The sequence below is a fragment of the Anopheles coustani genome, chromosome 2 (assembly GCF_943734705.1).
Source record: "Anopheles coustani chromosome 2, idAnoCousDA_361_x.2, whole genome shotgun sequence".
Taxonomy (NCBI): domain Eukaryota; kingdom Metazoa; phylum Arthropoda; class Insecta; order Diptera; family Culicidae; genus Anopheles; species Anopheles coustani.
Genome location: NC_071289.1, coordinates 87,606,795 through 87,628,581, shown reverse-complemented (window position 1 = coordinate 87,628,581; position 21,787 = coordinate 87,606,795). Strand labels below are relative to the sequence as shown.

General features: G+C 46.1%; 1 protein-coding gene across 1 annotated transcript in view; it reads right to left on the bottom strand.

Annotated features, from left to right (window-relative positions):
• Positions 1-21,238, bottom strand: part of LOC131265247 (uncharacterized) — a 42,145-nt gene extending 20,907 nt beyond the window's left edge. Inside the window, exon 1 of the mRNA XM_058267508.1 lies at positions 20,598-21,238. Within this exon, the coding sequence (XP_058123491.1) occupies positions 20,598-21,238 (641 nt within the window). The remainder of the gene's footprint in view (positions 1-20,597) is intronic.
• Positions 21,239-21,787: the final 549 nt, after the last annotated feature.

The following is a 21,787-nucleotide window of genomic DNA, read 5'->3' as shown; positions in this document are numbered from 1 at the left end:
TTCGGGTCCTCCATGCCTCCTGGCTTCGCGATTAATCGGAAACGAAAGGAAAATATCACAACATGAACCGCTCGATAAAGGGGCAACATCTTGCGGCCTTCGCTGACTCAGATATTGACCGGCAACTGGGAGCAATGTAACAGATGTCCGGGAGTGGAACCGATTCCTTTTCTTTATTTTTTTTTGGTGGGACGTATTCTATACCCCAAAGCCATTTCCCTTTTGACGCAAATTTCCATCCAACAGAGCGTGTTTCTATAAACCATTTTCCATGCCATTTAGAAGCCGAGACCGCGTTTTGCGTGCGTCGCACATCAGTGGAAAATTGGGTGGGGTGAAAAAGTTTTGCTTCCGGTCCATTTCATTTCGGTTCTTGTTTCTTCGAACCGCCGGCAAACCTTTTTTCCACGTGGTGTTGATTTATCATCCCAATTTTGTGACGTGACGCGTAGGTTGCATACAAAATGTCCGCGTTAGGCCGTGGGTTAATGGTGGTCACCCGAAGTTGAGCGAATGTTAGTGTCGACGATCATCAATCAATTTGTGTTGATTGCGGGAAAACAGTCCGCACTTGTTGATTCTTTGCGAGATATAACCGTACGTTCTTAGAAGATAAAATATTTGTTGCTTTAGGAAAAAATAAATAGCGAAAACAGTCTCTTGTTATGATTAATAACCCTATATAAAATTTAAACTGTCAACATAACTTTCAACTTTAGAAAACAATTGGTAAAGTAAATACAAAAAAAAAACAAAAGAACAATTTGCAAAGTAAATGCATACAACTAAACATTGACAGAGAAAAGTACACTCTCCAAACACCATACTCTAGTTTTTGCTTTGCCTAATCCTAATCCATTTGGCTAGAGTGCTTTTACGCTTTTCCGTCGTATAAGCCGCTTCGGGCATAATTTGACAGCCATAATTGATTGGAAAATATTTTTCCGGCGCGTTTCTTCCTCCCTCCTCCCCCTCTTTATTTTAACATTCAATTTTCCAGTTCGAGTCAATGAACGAGTGGAACGATAGACTGACATGCCGATAGAGGTAAGTGAAAATGTTAAAGACTTAGTTCAACTACCCGCTGAACTCTAAATTGCGAGAAGATTGCTATGAGAAAGAGTGTTTAACCGGAAAATTGTGCACATTTTGTTTCGCAAACAAAAGTTCGCAGGATCCGGCTCGGGGGGTTAATGTTTTAGTGTTTTTTTGTTTAGTAAAAGTAAGAGAACGAATCGATAGGCAATAATGATGCTGCATAACCAGGGATCGATCCGATACGGAGAAAAACCTGTAGCACATTGGGATGTTGGAAAAATAGATGAAAAGTTGTAGGCAGAAGCGGTGGCGTCTTTGAACCTTTGCTTGTTTAGTGATCCAATGAAGGGGGAGGAAAACAAAATACTATTTCAAACCCAAATAAATGGATCAAACAAGCCCAAACCTGGCCGGCACTGCATAAGGCTCGACGATGCTCGTCCGAAGCATTATGTTTACTGCTTTATGCTGCCCCCAACGAGCCCGACGCCGGCTTCGTTGCGTAACCACGAAAGCCAAAGGTTTTTCTTTTTCCTATTCGGTTTTTTTGGTTTGATTTCTGCCAGGGTGCTCGGCACCCGCGCCTTATGCCATCGTCTCGTCCAGCTTGTGCAGCTACTCTGCATTTCCCGGGTTGTTATCATCGCTTCTTTCTGAAGCTTCTTCACGCGCCGGACGGACCCCGGACATGAATGGAAAGAGAAAACCGGGCTGGTGGGCCGTGGGAGGCCTCGACCGTCGGACAACAATGTCACGCAACCGTGCGCGCTCCGTCCGTGTTTACGCGTCTTTCGGCTGTGTCCCCCCACCCACTCCTCCCCCTTATGTTTATACCTCTCTGTCGGAGGACGCGGGTCCACGAAACATAGGCTATTGACTTTTCCTAGTCACCACCTCTCGGTCGGCTCGCGGCGACCTTGCGTTCGTTCGGTTATTTTTAACCCTTTTTTTGCTTCAACTTGCCGCCCTCTGCTCGGCCACGTGGATGAGAAGCGACCGAAGCAACTCGCTTTCCTTCAACAACCCTCCGTCACTTCTCAGCTGGTTGATTTCGTTTCCTCAAGATGGGGCGATAAAAAGTAACGGTAGAGCATTGATTCCTGCTTAAATATGCAATTTACACAACAATCGGCAAACTTCGAGTCGCTTTCGAGTGCAAACTTTGAGAGGTGTATTGCTCGACACCGCAGTTGTCACTGGTTGCCATCAGCTTATGCGCTTAAGACACTGACCATCTGAGTTGCAAACGGAGCGAAATCTTCCAACTGCTCCGAAGACCTGGTTAGCGATTACGCCACTAGCGACACCGGCACGGAAAACGGACGCTTTCCTAACCTTGTCCAGCCCGTGGTCACCACCAACATGCCATGATGCGCGTTGTGTTTTCCACTCCACTTCGCACACACCCCGGCAGGAGGGCCTTGGACGATCTGAAGAGGATTGCCAACTGCCGCATCTCGAGTGGACATATATGTCCCCCTCTCTCCCTCGCTCGAGACCGCGTCTCACCACCTCCCTTTTGCTCGCGCTGATTTCGATCGATGATCGATTGATTCGTTTCACGTAGCTAACGGCGTGAGAGATAGCAAAAGGTGGTGTGTTCGTTAGCAAGGCTTTTCGCGATTTTGATCCGCTGATACTAAGACCTCCTCAGTCCCTACCTCGTGCCACCGTGGGTTTGACGGAATACATGCCGCCCTGACACGCGGATTAGGCCAGCGCTTAAGGAAAAAAGCTAATTTTACAACCTTGTTAGAGCGGCGGTACATTTTATTGCTACCCATCTGAAGTGCGGCTTTCGACTAGCGCCCCAAAGGCCGAAGAGGGGCAGTGGAAAGGGTCAACTGGATCGCGGTGCACCGAAAAGTTGTACAAAACATTTACGTACATTATAAGAAAACGATTTACGTTTCAATTCTAACGCTCTAATATAAACTCTTAAAGGAAAATAAATCAACTCAAGCAGGGGTTGGCAATATATTTAAAAACGCTTCATGCGAAATAACAAAAGCGAACCAGATAAAAAAATATATAATGAAATAAAAAAATGGGTAGTAAAGCACCTATTTATTTCCATAGTAGATGCGCAGTTTAAGGGAAGTTCCCTTGGCACAGCGGTAGCGCGAGGAAAACACCACGCCACAGGTGTGGGTTCGAATCTCGAGTCTGACACCCTCCGGTATTTCAAACGGCTGACCACCGGTCTATAATATTACCGCCTTTTCGTCACAGTTATTCTCTTTGGAGAGAGGCCTTATCCAAATAGGGAATGTCGTGTCACATAATAATTAATAGATGCTCAGTAACTAACAGACAAATTAAAAAAAAAGCAGCTGAAATTTATTAATCTAAAACTATTAAATAAATATTTATTGTAGGTAGGTATGTATTGAAATGAATTCGTATTTTTCTCTATCCCACACTGCAAACCCCCTGGACATTGTACAATATACACATTTATACCATACAATCGGCGATCGACAAGCGAAGCCACATGTGTGTTTGATGCCCCCCATGCAGCGTCATACTTGTGTTTATTCAGAGGCCTTCGACAGAGAGGCTACTGCTGAAGCTTTCCGAGGGCGCGAGAAGTTCATGATCACGACGAGGCGGCATCGTTTGAACCTGGTCGATGGGAATGTCGAGATTAATCATTATTAGCCGTGCGTGAGCTGCGAGAATCTGTTTCATTTACTCTTTTTTTTTACGCTGGCCGATGCGAAGGATGTTTATTTGAAGACCCTACACGTGGAGCGCACGTCTTATGATGGGAATATTTTTAATTATTCTAAATCAAACTCATCATGGGGATAATCGTCCAAACAGCCTATTGTTTGATTTGAAGCGCGAAATCGAATGTCGACTAGTTGATAATGCTTGCTGGGTAAGATGTTCTAGGCGGGAATTCAATTTTAAAAACTTTCAATAAAAATAACTTGATGTTAAATATACCCATCCATCTTTCCGGAAACCGCGTTTCCATTCGAAACACACACACTTCACGTAATGTCCCGTCAATCGATTGCACACGCTGCATGGAATTAATCCAGCGCTGGAGCGTACGAAACATAGCGAACGAACTATCCTATTAGATCACGCGGGTGATGCAAAAAAAAAAAAACGCGAGCCTGCCGAAATTGTAAGGTTTCCTAGACTTACTGCTGGGCCATTCGTAACTCGGCATGCGAATGTTTCCCCCCCATTTTGTTGATCCCGCTGGATTATGTGGGCGGATCGGCGAGTTCCTACAACCGAACCGAATGCACCCGAAAGGGAGAAGACCACCGAACCAACCGCACACCTCCAGGCGGGCGGTGGTGGTGCATCGACGTGCAACTCGTGGCGTCGCATTACAACACTTTCGCCGTCACAATACCAAAGCCAAAGCCCGACCCCTTCTCCCTTCCTTCCCTCACTCAAGTATCAAATGAATTGCATTCATTTTGCGGTTCGGCTTTGGCTCCGAACACCCGGTTTTGGAAGCTGCCGCCTGGTGGATGGACAGTTTGTATACTAAACAAAGTACAACCGCTTTCGTGATAGGGGCCCGCTGCAGGTTCGGATGGATTGCACAACGGCCGCGAAAAGTAAACCCATCTGGGAAGATCGCGCAACGCAAGACCGCAAGTAAGCAAGCAAAGCAAAGCAAACTGACGCCAACGATCAATTCGTCCGAACTGTCAGGACAACACTTGCGACCGGAGATTCTCGTGGGTTTCCCTTTACTCCCTCTTCCCTCCCCTGAGGGTAGATATCTCGCCTCAGGTGGCGGTTTTGCGCAAGCCGAAAGAAGCAACAAGAAAGACACTCTGCGACACCGCACACTCGAAATTCAATCGAAAGTCAATTTATTCCAAACCAAATTGGTTGTCACTGTTTGTGTGGTGTGCCATTCCAAATTGGGTACTTTTTTATTGCGATGGTGCGGCGGAATTACTCCAGTTCACTTCCTATCCGATGGCGGAGGAATAAATATGGTAGGGAAAATTCTGAGGTAAACATTAGCCCGTACATCGATAGTACGTCACCGAACAGATGGAAGGCCAGAAAGGCCCTCAACGTCCGGGTGCAGACCAGATGGAACGACCGATGCATGTCCCGTTTTTTCCCCTGATTTAACATTGTTACTTTTCCATCGTCTCAAACACACAACCGCAAGCGAAAGAAGAGACACTTCCGCCAAGACACGGGTAGACGCACAGCATCCGGGCCGGCATTTAGAGGTCTTCCTTTTGGTTTGCCTTTGGTTGGACATACAATTCGAAACGGTCCAGGGAGGGGTTTTGGGATGGGATGGTGATTATTCTATTTTCCACCCTCAATCACGTCGGTTTTGGTGGTGTTTGAATAAGTTGTCCGACCAAACGACTTACGCTTTTAGCCGAAGCGTTGCGTGCATTTATTTTAGCATCTTCTCCGTAACCCTTGTTTCCACCCGGTTCTAATTATCGAACGCCACCATAGCCCAACGGTTGCAAATGGTCGTGTTTATTAAAATTGCTTCCATTTTACGCCGCACCAGCAGCGGATGTTCTGAGGCGGGAAGATGTCGAAGGAAACTATTCCTCCGCACCAAACGTATGGACAACGACGACGGCGGGATGAAGACCGATGCTTTCTCCTTTTTGCGCCGACCGGATGCCCGGAATCGTTCGGTACGCACAAACATCCGGGTGACTCGACTTCAGGGTAGAATAAATATACCGCACCAGCTCCGCACACAACAAACCAACGTCAACGAGACGATGATCGACAGTCGTAGCTAAAAACGCTTCGCTTCGGGACTTCCCACATTCAGAAAGGTTGAACGTGGTTTAGTGGGGAATAAATGGCAAAGTTCAGCAATGTAAGTCTCCCGATGTTCGAGAGGGGTATTTTTTAATAAAGCTAAATGCCATATTAATACGCAGTATTCCGTTGCGCGATAATAATTCCTACCGTGTACACTGTTTACTTGCAGGGAATGCGACATTTGGAAGTAATAAAAATAAACACTAGCGCTTCTACCCTTTGCGTTGGATTTTCCTTCATGATTTTTGTTTACCAAAACCGCAGTTCCTGCGAAGGCTCTGTCAGCTTTAAGATAAACACAGGAGCGCACAAGAGCTTCGTGTAATATACATTCAACGTAAAACGGAAACGCCACCAAGTGCTTCCAAGGATTCAATCCTTTGCAAAGACACAGGATTGGCCTCAAAATCAATAGTAATAACCGGATGCGTGTGTGGGTAATGGTAAGCGCAGCGTCCCTTTAGTGTCATAAAGAAACGCACGGGGCAAGCCAGGAGACTCCCCGGTAGATACAGTTGGAACTCCGAAAGAATCTCCCGAAGCTCCTCTGATGGGGATATAAATTATGCAGAACTTCTTTGCTCGCAGTGGCTGCAAGGGAGCGGGACTAGAAGAGGGCCATCAAATCTTTCACAGCTCATACTAAAAGCACTCTCTTTCACATCCTCTTCTGCGTGGCAAGAGGTCATGACATGAGGCTTTTCCGGTGTGATTAGATGTTCTCCTGTGTACCCGGTTTGTGTTTTTAGGTTCACTTGACTATGACTATCTCTCGCGCGTTCCTTCAGTTTTCCCATCTCCGTTTTTTCGGAGTCGACCCACGTCGACCTTTCGGTGGTGACCCGTGGTGCCCTCTGCTTCCATTTTTTTTACCCTCCCTCTCGGCACTTCCGTGTTTCAGAAACGATACGAACGGTGTGTGGAAAGACAAGAACCAGCCTTCGAGTAGTTCTGACGTTACACCGGTGCTGCGTCGTCGTCGTTATGGTTAATGTCGCCGAGCTACTCGTCGTCGTCGTCGTCGTCTTGGGTCAGGAACTGGCTGAACTATAGCGCTATGTGAAGGTTCGATACCACCTACAAAGCGACACCAGAACGAATCCGACCGAGGCGGAGGGAAACTCATTCGCTACAGCGACCAGCTATGGCCAGTGATGCGTTTAGGGCTTTGAAACTAAGGGAGAACAAAAAATAGAAACTCGCGTCGAAGGAAGGTCGAGACAGGAAGTAGTGTTGTTTAAAGCCATCGCGCCGTTCTCGGCCTCTTTTAGGTTCTACCATCACGTAAAGTTTCTATTCCATCTCCGGTGCAAGGGAGGGGAGGGGACAAAGTTTCGAAAGTTCGGACACGGCATGCCCTAAATTATTAATTTCCAAGCATAAGAACCATGACATTAGCTTCCGCAAGTGGAACACATTGGGGCAATGTCTTGTGGTGGTTTTTGTTTTAACTCGGAAGGAGGTTTGTTTTCTGAAGAATACCAAAATCAAGAGTATCGAGGAGGATAGACAGAGCTCAAACTTTGACGAACACTTGAACCACTTCGAGGATCGCGGAAACCGAAGTGTCATCATCGATTTTTTCCATTTTAATTCCTCGCCAAGAACTCTCCACACCTGAGGCAAATTTATTTAGATCTGAGTTCAATTGGACATCACAACCGGGGTAGAATAACATCGCGTCGAAATACATCACTCGAGTTGGTGAAAATGGAAACGAACGAACGGCTGTCGAAACTCGGCCAACCATTTTGGCAAACCTTCGCCCTTCGTAATGAGACCTTTTCCTGGAATTGGGAGATTCAAAAGAGCGGCTTCAATCGCTCTGTTTTTCCCCACGGGATCAGGGAGCCGTAAAAGTGATCCTCTTCTCACTCATTCCCTTAAGCCATATCCTCCGCCAATTCGGTGCAATAGAAACCGTCTCGGATACGGTACGAACGGATGGTGCCGTGAGGATTGGATCATCCTCATCATCTACGGTTACGATGCAGAAAGGAAAGGCAGAAACCAAACCGAGAAGGGAAGCGGACGGAGGAGTACGACGAGCTGGTGGAGATGAGCTGATGATGGTGATGGTCTGCCTCTGTTTTATGACGGGCAAGCTGCTCTTGACACGAACACGCTACGGTAGAGCCTTCCCTCCACACAACTCATCTTCTGCTGTCTCACGACGTCATGGCGGATGATGCAGACGTTAGGATGGTTCTGAAAAATCACGGCACCGTTCCCCGTTTGTGTTCTGACGAGGAAAAAAATTAGCGAACATAAAAAAGCATACACAGCAGCAGCAGCAGAAAACTGATACTCGAAGGCATCGAAAAGCATCGCAGTGCGCAGGAACAATGGGTCGGCTCTTAGGATGCAAAAAGACAATGTAGAACCTTCGGATCCGAAAATGGCACTCGCGGCGTGGTTGGAAAACGCAAAGAAACAGATCTAAATCAGTCGTTAAATTGAAACCTAAAACGGGCAGGCGAGGGAACCCACTACAACGAGCCTACAATTAGTGTGTCTCTGGTAACACCGAACAGCATTAAATTATGACGGACGATCGGGGCAATGTTGGCCTTTACGGGACACCATCCCCAAGAGCGAATTTGTGTTCCAGGAATTAACCCGGGATTGGTAGCATAACAGGTAAGCTAACGATGCGAGGTGTGTGATAACTCTAATTAGAGCCCTGTCGAGAAAGAAAAGAACACCGAAGGGTGAAGGCGTCCGCAACACGAGAGAAATGACAAGTGATACTGGAACCATTTCCATACACATCTGGTTTTGAATGGCTCTCGGAACCGACAAGCTGTTTAGTTAATTATGAGAAAACTTGCAGACTGAGAAGTCGGTCAAACACCACCCTCAAATTACTAACGAGTAGTAAAGCAATAAACAAAAAAATATACACATCGCAATTGGTTTAAAAAAATATGAGTCTTAGAGGCATAAATGGATTGATACCATAAAGCCTTAAATTAGGAACACCTTAACCGTGGGAAAGTACGCAACCGGTCGGCTTGGGAAAAGCCCAGCACGTTGCCCTCTCTGGTACGGTTCATAAATGAAATGACCTGCAACTGAAGGTATTTGGGAAACTCCCGAAAGCGGTAGGCACCCCTCGTACCGGATATAACCGGAGTTCGTTCGTCTGGTCCTAAAGGAAAATTTACGTTCCATCACACCGGAACGAACCGTTCATTCCGGGGGCTTGCCTATCGAAGTTGCTGTTTCCTGTATGCGTTAGGGTCGCTTTGCGACAGGTACTGTGTGGTGTTTATCGAAGAACGTGGACTTAAATGGTTGTACCCTAAATACCTAACTGATGGCACGAGGTATCTCGACTCCATTGTATCCCCGGTCGGCAAAACCTTGAGAGATGAAATGCAAGGTGGAACACACTTACTGTTAAATGTTTACGGTTACATTAACATACACAGGAGGTAGGAAACTTTAACTCAACAAAGGGAAGCCATAGCGGATACGTCAGAAAGATCATTTTTTGCGATGGTGTAAATCGCTCAAGGTAAACTGTCAATTGTGTAGCAAATAACCACGAAACATCTGACTTTGGTACCGAGACCAGTGTGCAGGATACGCGGACACGGTTCGCAAGGTTGTGACACCGTTTTTGATGCGAATTGTGAGATAATTGCGTGCGGATTTACAGCTCAGCTCCACATCGCGAGTTGGCCAAGACAACTTTGTCTTCTTCGGTCAGGCCACCTCAAGGGAACACTCCTCCCCGTGAGGTACAACAGGAGACACCTTCAAAAAGTGGTGAACATTATGACGACAGCCCTGCAGCACCTCGATCCGGTGGCTATATAGCCGGGGATACGGTAACCCAAGGCAGACACTAGGGAAATTAAAATCAACTTCAGGACTCGACCGACCGTGGCTGGCGCCGCTAGCTGATCTAATTACTCGTTCGAGGTGCAATTATTAAATGGCGCTTGGAAGCCAAAGAGGGACTGCACCGTAGTCAAGCTGTCAAGTCGTCCCATTTCGGCTGTCAGTTGGCGCGGGAGTTGGAGCGGAAGTGGGTCTTAACAGCCCTCGAAAAGCTCTTCCAACCGCATCGCAACGAACGAAGTGGCTCTTGCAGGGAGTTCGCGTAACATCATGCAACGGGGAGAAACGAAGCGATACCTCTTCTGTCTGGATCCATGTCCCACTCCCCGGAGTATCCCGTGCAATTAAATCACCCGAATTGCAAATCATAACCTGTGAAAACTTAGTGCCTCGTAGCTGCTACCTTCCTAATGTACCGAGATTGCCAAAACCTCAAGAGGTTGAGAGAGCAAGTGTCAATAGCAATTTCGTGTCAGTGGTGCGTTTTATACGCAGACATGCAGCCTCTCGAAGGAAAAAAGAACCACGTACCAGTAAAGTTACGAATTCATGGTCGCATGGTAAAGCGAAATGGTTACGACTCACTGGCGGTTTATACATTATTTAATATCTAGTGACGCAATGTGCGGCCAGGCCATTTTTGGCGAACAATTTCACGCCTCAGAGATGGCACACGATCCAAGCACGCGATGAAAGCCAAACCATTAAGAAGAGATGAATGCAGCCTGGTTGCATGCAGAAGGCAGTCCGCGCGCCCTTAATGCTTAGCCATCTTCAGCCGGCACGAGCGCCCGGTCTGTAACTGGGTTAGCTGACCATCGTTCCGGGTTGCTGGGTAGGACAAACCCCCCTTTTCCGCCTGCCACTCCGCGCCGGTTCGGATCAAGCAAAGCAAGTGAACAAACCAAGTGACCCACAAAATTGACCAAACTTCGTCTTCTGTCTATCGGCTTCGTCGGCAGCAGCGGAGGGTTGATAAGGCGAACCGGCAAAGAGCATGTGCTGATAAACAAAACACACAACAACCAACCAACCAAAAAAAACCAACGGCCTTTCCTCCCCAAAAGAGCACTTTGCCCTTTTCGTTGTATTTGATGTGTTTAGGATGTTACCACACGAATACAAATCGGTTTTCGGATGGCAAACTGTTAGTTGGCTTACCACGAAACGGTGACAGAAATGGATCGTGCTACAACAAGATGGATCACTTCACGCCGTGGAGAGGTGTTTGGGAAAAATAGTTAAAAAGGTAACACTAATCGAACTCTGCTCCCGGAAAACCCGGAACCTACATGTGTTCCTTCCAGAAGGAATGAACCCGAATTACACCGAATACAGGGGAGCTGCTAACTTCACATAACTCATCGTTTTTATGCCAAGGAATAATATAACTTTAGATAATTAAATATTTGAAAAATATTTGTAAGTTGTTTTCAACTAAAATAAAACAATATTTTCCGATTTTTCAGCTTGTTTTCGACTAGTTACGAACGGTTCGGTCAAACAATCGATCCGTGGAGCTAACGAACGAATGTAAACTAGTTGATGCAAAAATCGTAGACACAAATTAAAATTAAATTAAAAGACGAGTAAAAATACACAGTAATTAATTTACTTTTCTTGCGTGAACAACAACAAACGAGGACTTTTGTGAGGTTGACAGCTTGCTCTTCTAACCGGTGGGTTTTCACAATTCCCCTAGCTGTCTGACACATTCCCCTATATGATTGCAAAGTTCTCTCAACCAGTTGAAAATATCCCCTATGCTTTCGAAATGTTCTCTCTACCCATTGAAACATTTCATTATATGGATCGAAACCCTGTAAGGAAACAGGTTAGCGAAAACATGTTAACAATGTAGTACCCAGGATCAAAACACGCTGTTCTGGGAGGGGGTGGGAGTTTATGAGGCGCATTCTGTCGCGCTTGCGAATCGGCAATCCATTGGCAGAAATTAAACGAAGACCGTACAGTTCAAGAGCGCCGTAAATAACGGGTTTTATGACGCAGCATTTTCTCGAACCCCGGCAGGCAGGAAGGAGGAAAATCGCGCACTGGCAACTCGCGGAAGGAGGAAAATGATTATGCATACGTCAGTGGTGATGCCTGCGCTCGACCGTGCCGACGATCGTGATGATCATTAATTAATAATGGACGAACTGGTACGCTTCCGTCATGGCTACCCACCCCCCTTTAAAGTGTGTATCTTATTGGGCAGTTAAACGGTTGTGTATCTTAATGCCCGATCGGATCGATTTTTTATCGGTAAAACCATTGGTCCCATTTTATGCCGGGGGGTGGGGGGGTATAGAACCATCCCACCTCGTGCGAGAGCAATTAAAGCGTGGCCAAATATTTACATTCCTCGCCGTCGACGAATTGTCCTTGACTTATTTGATTGAAGCAACCAGATCCGACATCCGGTGGATGCACACGCACATCAATTTCCACGACAAGGTGTAACCACCGTTTTCAATGGTAGGGAATCGGTCCCAATCACACACGGTTCCCGTCATTTGACACCCGGCGTGGAAAAGTCGGGCCAAGATTGAGCCCTTCGCATCCGGAAAAGGTTTCCTCCATGTACTGCTTGTAACCAAATCAACAAAAATGAATCTTCTCTATTGCTTGCCCTTCCTTTACGGTGCCTTGACAGTGTTTTCCACCGTGTTCCGAAGTTTTTCCTAAGAGCCCCGGGAAACAACATCAAGGGCATGGCGTATTGCATGATCCGGTTTCGAAGGGTGGCGTACCTTTTTCCCCGAACTGACTGATGACGCTTTCCCCCCTCTGGCAGTTATTCTAGGGAAAAAGGGTCGGGAAGATGGGAAAGATTTATTGGAAAAGCCGCCACCGACGTCGTGTTGAAAGATATGCTCCAGAACGGCGCTCATTCATTTTGGAGCATCATCGTATTGCTTTCCCATAAAGGTGTCACTTGTAACATGGTGGTGGTGGTGTTGGTAATGTTTAATGTTTAACCGACGGTAATACAATCTGCTCGCTTGGCAGGAATAAAAACGAGCGATTCCTGGAAGGCGAGACGACACGTCCTTAAGGAACAGGGTGACTCCGGAAACGGATATTTCTCACTCTGTCGGCTGCTGGGAAAATAACACTGCGAGGGACGGGTCTTGCTTGCGTTATGCTGCTTTATGTCGCCCTAGACTCACACAGGCATAGCACGAGCGCAGCTCAAGAAATCTCGAATTTGGTGTCGAATAGAAAATTGTCGGAAGTAAATGTGGGAACCGGGACAAAGAAGCGAAAGATGATTACTTTTTTTCCTTCTTCTATTTCTAACACAGCCGCATATAAATGGGTACAATTTTATAATTTATCAACAAACACATTAATTATTGGTTTACATTACATTTAAGTGATAGTGTTTGCTAATCAACAGTTTTATGTTCGTGTTCATTGATCGAATGCATCTTGCCCCACTTGCCTTTAATATAATTTATTTTATGGGAAAGTCAAATAATTCAATCCAAGAGCGAATTGAAATTTGAATTGTAAATGTTATTGTTTACACTCTTTTTCCAAGTGTGAGCCACATTACAGTAAAATACGGTGGAAATGAATAAAGGTGTGTAAGAGCTGATTTCACTTTTAATTGCTACTATATTTTAATTCCGACTGGGACGTTGATGAAATTTCCGTGTTTCATTTTAAAAATTCATGTCTCGTTTACAGAACGAAAGTTGATCCGAGGTACGATCAGCTCGGTCAACAGACGGGTCAGATTTGTGCGATAAGCAGCAGCAAAAGCATCGTCGCAAGAGGAAGCGTGTGGGCTTTTAGATTATTCATGCAACCTCCGGCCAAACTAACTCCATTCTACCTTCAGTTTCTTACGGCCACCGTTCTCTCCGCCCTCATTCGACCCGGATCCAAGGTGTGTGTGTGTGTGTGTGTGTATGTGTACATATGATCGACAAGACAAAAATGATGAATATTTAATCGAAACCCAACATCATCCAACGGTGGCATTAACTTTCATAACATCTCGCCAGAGCCAGAGCCAAACAAACGATTGCACGCCATTTCTCACGTGCCGCTTCCAAACTCCCCCTTTTTCTCCCACCAACCCCCCACCCACACTATCACGGGCTACGACCTAAAAAAATCCTATCGAAACGAGATCAACCGGCGTCGGGTGGAAATGGACAGAAGCAAAAGAGAACTTTTCCAGCTGCTGCCGCCATTCATAAGGCACTAAAAGCCACACGGGTTTCCCGACTCCCAGATCCAAATGAATGCGAGTAGGGTTTGTTGTAGTGCCACATCGAGACCATATGGATTTGTTGGACGGAAAAACAACCCGATGGGTGGGAAACCGATGAAAAGTGAAGTTACTACTCGGTTCCACGAAAACTTTGTGGCGATCGATTCATATGGTAGTTACATTTGACTGGAAGACAGCTGTGTGTATGCGTGTGTGTGTGTGTGTGTGTGGGCTAGTTCGTTGCCACTAAAAAGGTCCCTGCGATGTTGTGGGAGGTTTCGAATTTCCCGTCAGTCAGTTGCATGTTCTCCTTTTTGTCTTTTTTTGTCGTTGTTCCACCATTGCCGTCATTTCGGCCCTTTCGTAAAGGGCGACGACAGTCATAAGCGGCGCGACGTAAGAATTCGGTCCAGTCTGGCAATTGATAAGTTTAAAGGATCCCTTTTTTTCGTTGTTTTATGAAGGGAAATTTTAAAAAAATAAAATTTAGTTTTAAATTTGATATCGTCCACTCGAATAAAAATTATGATAAAATTAAGAACTTCTCCACCATTTTTCATTCCACCACACAGGTTTCTTCTACGAACCTATCAACGCCCGAGTGAATCATACACAGCTGAGATCCGTGGAGGCAACACACGAATAACAATCTCGGAAGGCAGATAAAGATCAACCGGTTTCTTCGGTTTCGTCGCTTTACAGGAACACGCCATGGTTCTCACTAAGGTCTTACCTTAACCTTCCCTCCAACGATCACACGCAGCTTCAAATCGTCAAAGCCATCGGAATGCAGTCCCGCTCTCCACCAGTTCGGTTGCACGAGCCCCATATCCACCGGTGTTTCCATGCCGATGATCTGATGCATTCTAGAGGCGTACGAACGCAGTCCGGTATATGACTTTGAGGACACAAGGAGGGGACGGTGGGGGGAAGTCTTGGAAGGTACGTTTCACCACGGAACGGGTAACGAACTACGAACGACACACGAGGAGAGTGCGCTCGAACGCGGAATAAATCACGTCATAAAAATCGGGGTCGTTAAATTTGACGGTTCGGAATGATGTCGCGTCAAGCGAACGTCGGCGTCGGCGTGGTAGAAAATTCTCGCCTCGCCAGAGAGAAGGGGGGGCGCAACGGGTCACAAGGGAGGGCCAAGGAGAAAGAACCCGCGCGTGAAAGGTGGCCCGAGTCTTGCGTCGGTCAATTCGGAGCGGTGATGCATTTTCCTGCATTTTTATAAGGAGAAACAAGACGGCTTCGTTTGCCGAGGGTTGGGATGGATGGAGTGGTCACGTTTACCCGGTCACCTGTGTGGACGTGGAATCCGTGATAGATTACAGCTTGCCATAGCGGACTCCTGAGGCCGACATGCTGCAGGATGAAGCTTCATCCCATGAACGAGGAATGAGTCATAGTGAAGAGAAAGGCGTAGCCGATGTCACAATTCTAATCGAGGAAAAGAAGGGAAAAAGCACTCTCCACCTGTCAAGGAAGGCACGGCATCCGACGGCGAGCGGGATTTCTCAACCCATCAGACGAGCACAGCTTTTGCATTGAGCTAGAATTCGCACAAGCATGAAGAAAGAAAACTCCATCGGGGAATGGTGTAGAATGATGGACAGTTTAAACGGAAAAGTAATACAGCGTGCAGCAAAACAGAGTCTACCACAAACTGCCATCTGTTTGGGTCATTGCCCGGCCCCCAACCCATCAGGGAGGGGCGGGGAAAGGAGGTCCGGAGGTAGGCAGTGCCATCATGGTGCGACATCTTCATTGTAAATAAATTTGTTCATCCCCATCGTACGCTCCCTTTTTCCCTTCCAACCAGTTCAGTGAGCAATGGAAAATGGTGAGAAAAAGTTTCCACATTAAACATTCAGCTAGCATAGACCACTTTCCAGATCTCCCTCCCTTCCGATCTTCCGTTCGTTCGTAGTGTATCTAAAAAGAAATGGAAAAATGGAAAATGTGACAACGTTAAAGGAAGGACCATTTCCCCGTTTCCACTTCCTAGAACAGAGAGTTGGGAAAAAGTGGCACACGGACACTTTGGACCGCTTCTACACACTAGAGCTGGGGGCCCAGTAACGATGCTAATGTGTCGCTGTGATTGAGAGGTTCTTGTTGGGGAGGAACATGAGAGATAGGGGGGGGGAAAAAGACACAAACCGAAAAGAAAACACCACAACAACCCGAGAGTGTCCTTTCACGTTCACGGGGTCGTCGAGTGGCTTCGATGGGTTTTTCCGTACCGGTGTGTGACGACCCCCACTGATTGCGCATATTATTGAAATTAATGACATTTTCCATTTTTACTCGACCGCCCACGGATGAGGTCAAACGAGGGGGAGGGCAAGGCAAACGACAATAAATGTTTTTGATGAGAAAACTTTACGTCGCCGTTCTCCTCCGTACCGACCGACCCTCGGCAGGGTTAAGGGTTTGAGCGATTTGTTTGGCGATTGTAACGATTGTTTGTGAAGTGAAGTGGGAAAGCAGAACCGAAAAGAAACTAAAGAAAATAAAATAAATTGCACATTTTTGCAACACTCCTGGGTTTAAATGTTAGGTATTTCGATATTAGTTACTAAAAAGGTAGGCTAAATTAAAAAACTGCAAGAACATTCAACTGAGTTCTGATAAGACAGACTTAAAAAAAAGATGTAGTTATGTTTTTGACTCACTTCATAGTATGTGAAAATAATCTGATGGCCCAAAAACAGTGGTGTAATCAATATAGTGGAGCAGTCATTCTTAAATACCGCGATAGCAACCTCACAGATTTCAGAAAGCCCTAGGTTTACAGGTTGAAAGTGAAGCACCATAAGCAACTTTAGTAACCATTTATGTCTATAGATGCTTAGAAAACTATAACATCAATATTCATCGATTTTTCGGGACTTAAGGACTGTGGTATGTTCAAATTTAATATTCAACGAGCTAGGCTCATTACGAAATTTCAATTCCATTACGCTTTAAATTCCATTAACGCTGTTTACCTTCCATCACGTTTAAAAATAAAAAGGGAATGTAATTTATACCTCGTTCAACAAAATTGTAAGTTTACCCATAAATATTCTAGCAGTTTTAGAACTATTCTATCCATCGGCTAAGAAGTAATACCCAGGTGATAAAAAGTAATAGAGAAGCTATTAACATAAACATATAATACTGAAAGGAGCCCAAATTGTTCAAAGCTGTTATAATAATACTAGTTCGCAAGGTAACTCTAACATCTAATTATTGTTTTATTTCACTAAATACTACGCTAATAAAATGAGTATTGAATCCAAAAATTCTAAACTGTGGAACGATAGCTCCAAATTGTACATGTTGTTATCTGCTGAAGACCACCTATACCAGATTAAAGCTCAGCTTCTTACAATGTTACTTAAAGGTTTATGAAGGTAGCCTAAAATTAATACTCAACGATTGTGTTTGAAATGTTCTTTTTCTACCAAAATTCTACTCTTTCCCACATGTTAAACACCCTTTCGCAAATGAAGCTGATCTCATCTCGCGTTTTCAGTTACGCACGCAGAATTGTTCGGAACCGTTTATCTAATGGTACCCTAATAAACAGGAATTTCTCTCGCGGAACAACACGTACGCGTCACCTAAACGCTACCGTTCCCTAGCCAGATGACTCAGCTGTCCGGCCGAATCAGGAAAAGGATGCTTTTTATTGGACTAATGATGGTTTCACTCCACGTAGTCGCGGCGCGAAGAAAGTGCTCACTCGCGCTCATGATTGATGCAAATTTAATCCTCCACTGAACCATGTACCACACACACACCGCCACATACGGCCGATGCAGGGTACAACGGCAACAGCAACAAACACTCTGAGCCAAAAGAAAGAAACCAATTGCATTCGGCGCGACAGTGCTACCTTCTCTTGCACCGCTACTTGGGTCCGGGTTGACACTCCGTCCCCGGGGGACGGGACGACAGTAGTCGAAAGCTACCGGACAAATCCGAAAGTGCAATACCCGCCGCCGGGTTGTGGTGCGCCGATGCACATTATTCATGAGCGAGGATTAATTTCAGGCAGCCCACAACACGACACAGTAGCATAAGCGTAGCGAGATAAAAATAAATCTTGCGGTTTTGCAAGTCGCCGGGAGAAGCCGATTACATGCAAAAGTCAGCGCCATGGATGAGTGGCGGGAGTGAGTGGTGGGAGAGAGGATAAGGAGAAAGGATCGCAGGATTTTGTGGCCGATAAAGATTGTGGACCTACAGTTTCACCAGCGTTCCTCGACGAGGAGTTGCGAATATCAATAAAAGTAACGGCATACATGCTGAAGACTATCTTTACAATCGAAACAGTAGAAAGCAACTTTCAATTAAAGCGAAATATTAACACCGACGCAGGTTATCAACTCTGTCGTAATAGACTAAATAATAAAGGGACACTTCATTTAGTTCTTCATACAGGAATGTCGGATGATGCGTACGTGACATAAGGCCGTAATGGGTAAAAATGATGGGCATGTTCGTAGTTCTAGGACTTACAACAGAACCGTCTCGTTCTTCTTGCGTTACGGAGACATGTTCTTATATGATGTCGTAAGCAAACAGTTAAAACAAATGATCCACGCGTTTCCCTTGTTTTTCCTCTACCAAGAGGTTGAATGCCGTGGGGGGAAAAAAAGGAACAAAGGATTGGAGCCGCTAGGATGCAGAAACATGATTCATCACCACACCGTAACCACTTTTACATATGGCCAAGTAGCGGCCTTCTTGGCTTCCAGTTGCGACTGCTCGGTAACGCCATTATCTACCGTCTTATGTTGCTCGCATGGCCCGCAAGAGGTGGCATCACTTGTGAAGCAGCTGTTCCATCCTGAGGATGCGGACACGCACTTAGGCCTCAGGGAGTTGGTGGGAGGCGCGGATGATAATAATGTCGTCGGTCTAGTCGGCATCGGCATTGTTTTGTCTCCGGTTGCCCGAGCACACGACGCACGGCAGAAAGTGTCCAAGTGTTACTTAGTTACACGCCACAAGGGAGGGGGGAGGGGGGACACGGAGGTGGGCAAATGCATGGCTGTTTGCTCGGTTCCGCTCCAGACGCGCGGAGCATAAACGAGAAAATTTATGTCACGCTCACTTAACGCCTGGCGCGGCAGCTTCCTTCTCAGGCGGCGAGGGAAATTCCCTCCTCCCCCTGGGAGTTGGGAAACTACTCCTCCCTTAAGATAGAACACTAAAAGGACGAAGAAGACCTAAAGGAAGAGGGGATTGAGCGATGAGACCAGAGAGAACCGGACTTGGGCACGGATGAAACATCTCAGCCGCATCGAATTCGGGGTGAGCGTAAATGCGGCTGAGCGTGTCTTCATTAAGTGTGCTGATTGTTTTAGATTGTTTCGGATAGTATGGCACTAGTTGCGTTGGGATAGGCGGGGCGTAGGAAGCGAACCCACATGGAGATGATGTATTGGCTACACCATTGCGTGTAATTTAAAAGATGGATCTCACCGAGGTAGGAAATGATCTCTTCTTACACTTTCGCAGACATAAATTCCAAGGGTTCCAAATCATAATGTTCGAATCAGAAAAATTGGTAAACACAAGTTTTCAGACAACAAAGTTTCCTCTACTGATGATACTTCAGAAAACTAAATCTGACAAGATTATAAAAGTTTAAAAAATCAGCTTAAATAACTATGTCGTCACAAATTCAAGCAACGAAATAAAAACTATTTAAAACATTTACAATTACACGCATTATACGTTTGTGTATTCGCATTTAGTAGAAGAAAGTCAACAAGTTACAACACAACATTCCATACATAAGTCTTACATTTTAGAGTAAAAAATGATGCGTTATTTTATAGTTTTTATTGTAGCATTGTCGTAATCGTATGACAGTTAAAAACAAAAAGAGTAGCCAAAAATAGCTCAACTTTGTACATTATTTTTCTCTCAATTTTATTCCTTTTCATGCACCCGTAGAATGTCTTTTTACCAACCTCGTTTTTATGTTGAATTTTTCAACCGTACAACATAAAATTCATTCTTAAACATATTACTTAACACATGATTTTAATTTTTGAAAAACAATCCATTAAATCAAGTAATCCGTTCATTACTAGAAGCCCTTCTTACATCCATTACCAACACTCTGCGGAACAACTAACATCGCTTAACACGTGTTCGATCGAGAAAAAACCCCCATTGAACAATATTAATGATCCATCAGTTCACGACTCATTAGAGCTGAACGTGAGTTATGCACTTGTCGGGGGGAAGTTGTTTGCTTCCCTCGCTCGGTTTCCCATAAACGTCAGAATAAGTCATCGTCGAGTGTCGAAAGACTCATCACTCGAAGAGCACAAAAAGCTGCCTGGGACTGTGTGAATTATGGTCGCATATTAGAGGTCAATTTGGAGCATCTTCCATCGGCGGAAGGAAGCTTGAGGCCGTCTCTGTGGAAGCCTGTTGCTTGTGCCAGTGATTGGGATTTATGATCATGCTGTGGTTATTACTTTGGAGCCTGTGGAGAAGTAAAACAGAACACAGCGCTGTACGCGGCGATAAAGTATCGCCCAAATAGATCCAATAAGCGTTCTCCAAAATGTCACGAGAAACGAACAAAGATTCGAAGCACTTCCGGTGGATAGAGTAGTGGAGTGAAGTGGAGCCACCTACGCAGAGCACGCGACCTTTACTGGGTACTTACATTTGTGTCTCTTTGTCGACATGCCAGCTATGTCTGCTGGTGTCCATAAGGCTTGTATGTTGCTTCTCTTCATCACCCGCGATCTCGGCCGCAGTTCTTGGCGTCGTTTCCGGTGCTTTCCCGGGCGTCTCGCAACAGTTCTCCACCGCGGCGGGGAGCCCGTTAGGGACGCTGATTACGGTCTCCATCGGCTCAATTACCGACAGCTCGTCAACATCTGTCGAGGGCGATAAGTTACGCAGCTGCTCGCGAACGGCGTCCAGCGGAACCGGTTCACCTTCGGGGTCGCTTTCCGCAACCGTTCCATCCGCCACTTCCACCTGCATCATGTCACCGTCACCGGAATCGATCCGGATTGTCACCTGCTTCTCGACTCCGGCGACCTGCTCGTAGTCGCAGCGATAAAGCTGAGATTCCGTGCCATCCTCCTTCTTGGGCTCCTTCTCGCGCTGCTGCAGCGTCTCGTCTTCCGCATCCTCCATGGATTCCGCACACTCCACCACTGCCTCCGAACCGATCGGATCCGTTTCTTCACTCACTCCACCCGTGACTCTTCTTCGTCGCGTTCTCCCGACAAAGTGCTTCGGCGACTCCTCGCCATCGGCACCAGGCAGACGCTGGCACAGTACCACATCCACCATGGTGCAGGCTTGAATGGTTTCCATATTTTCTCCAAGTGCACACACACACTCACTCACACACACACTCCTCCTCCATGCGCAACTTGATCCGCACAAACCTTGGGCTTCCTCTCGGATGCTGATCGCGGTCGATCAGGAGAGAAAGGAAGTTGGCGATCGTAATCTTTACAGCCTCAGCGAACACTCACCGGGCACACATTCTGGGGATTGTATCGGCACCGATTGTCATCGAACAACGGGCGGCCGATATCGTTTTCCCAGAGCCCTGTACGCTTTCGTGAATCGGTCGAACTTTTCCGTGATCGGAGCGAAGGATTATGGATGATATTATATTTTCACATTAACGCTCTCGACGGAAACGGAAAGCAGGGGGGTTTCATATCGATCGGCAGCACTCGATTCACACACACACAAACACACGAGGTTTGGATGTAATAGGACACTTTTAAGACAATTTTTTGCGATTCACTGTAAGTCAACGTGAGCTCCTTTAGTGAGACGCGTTTCTTCCGGGTTCAATACTTTCATCTTCCAAAGAAAATAATGGTG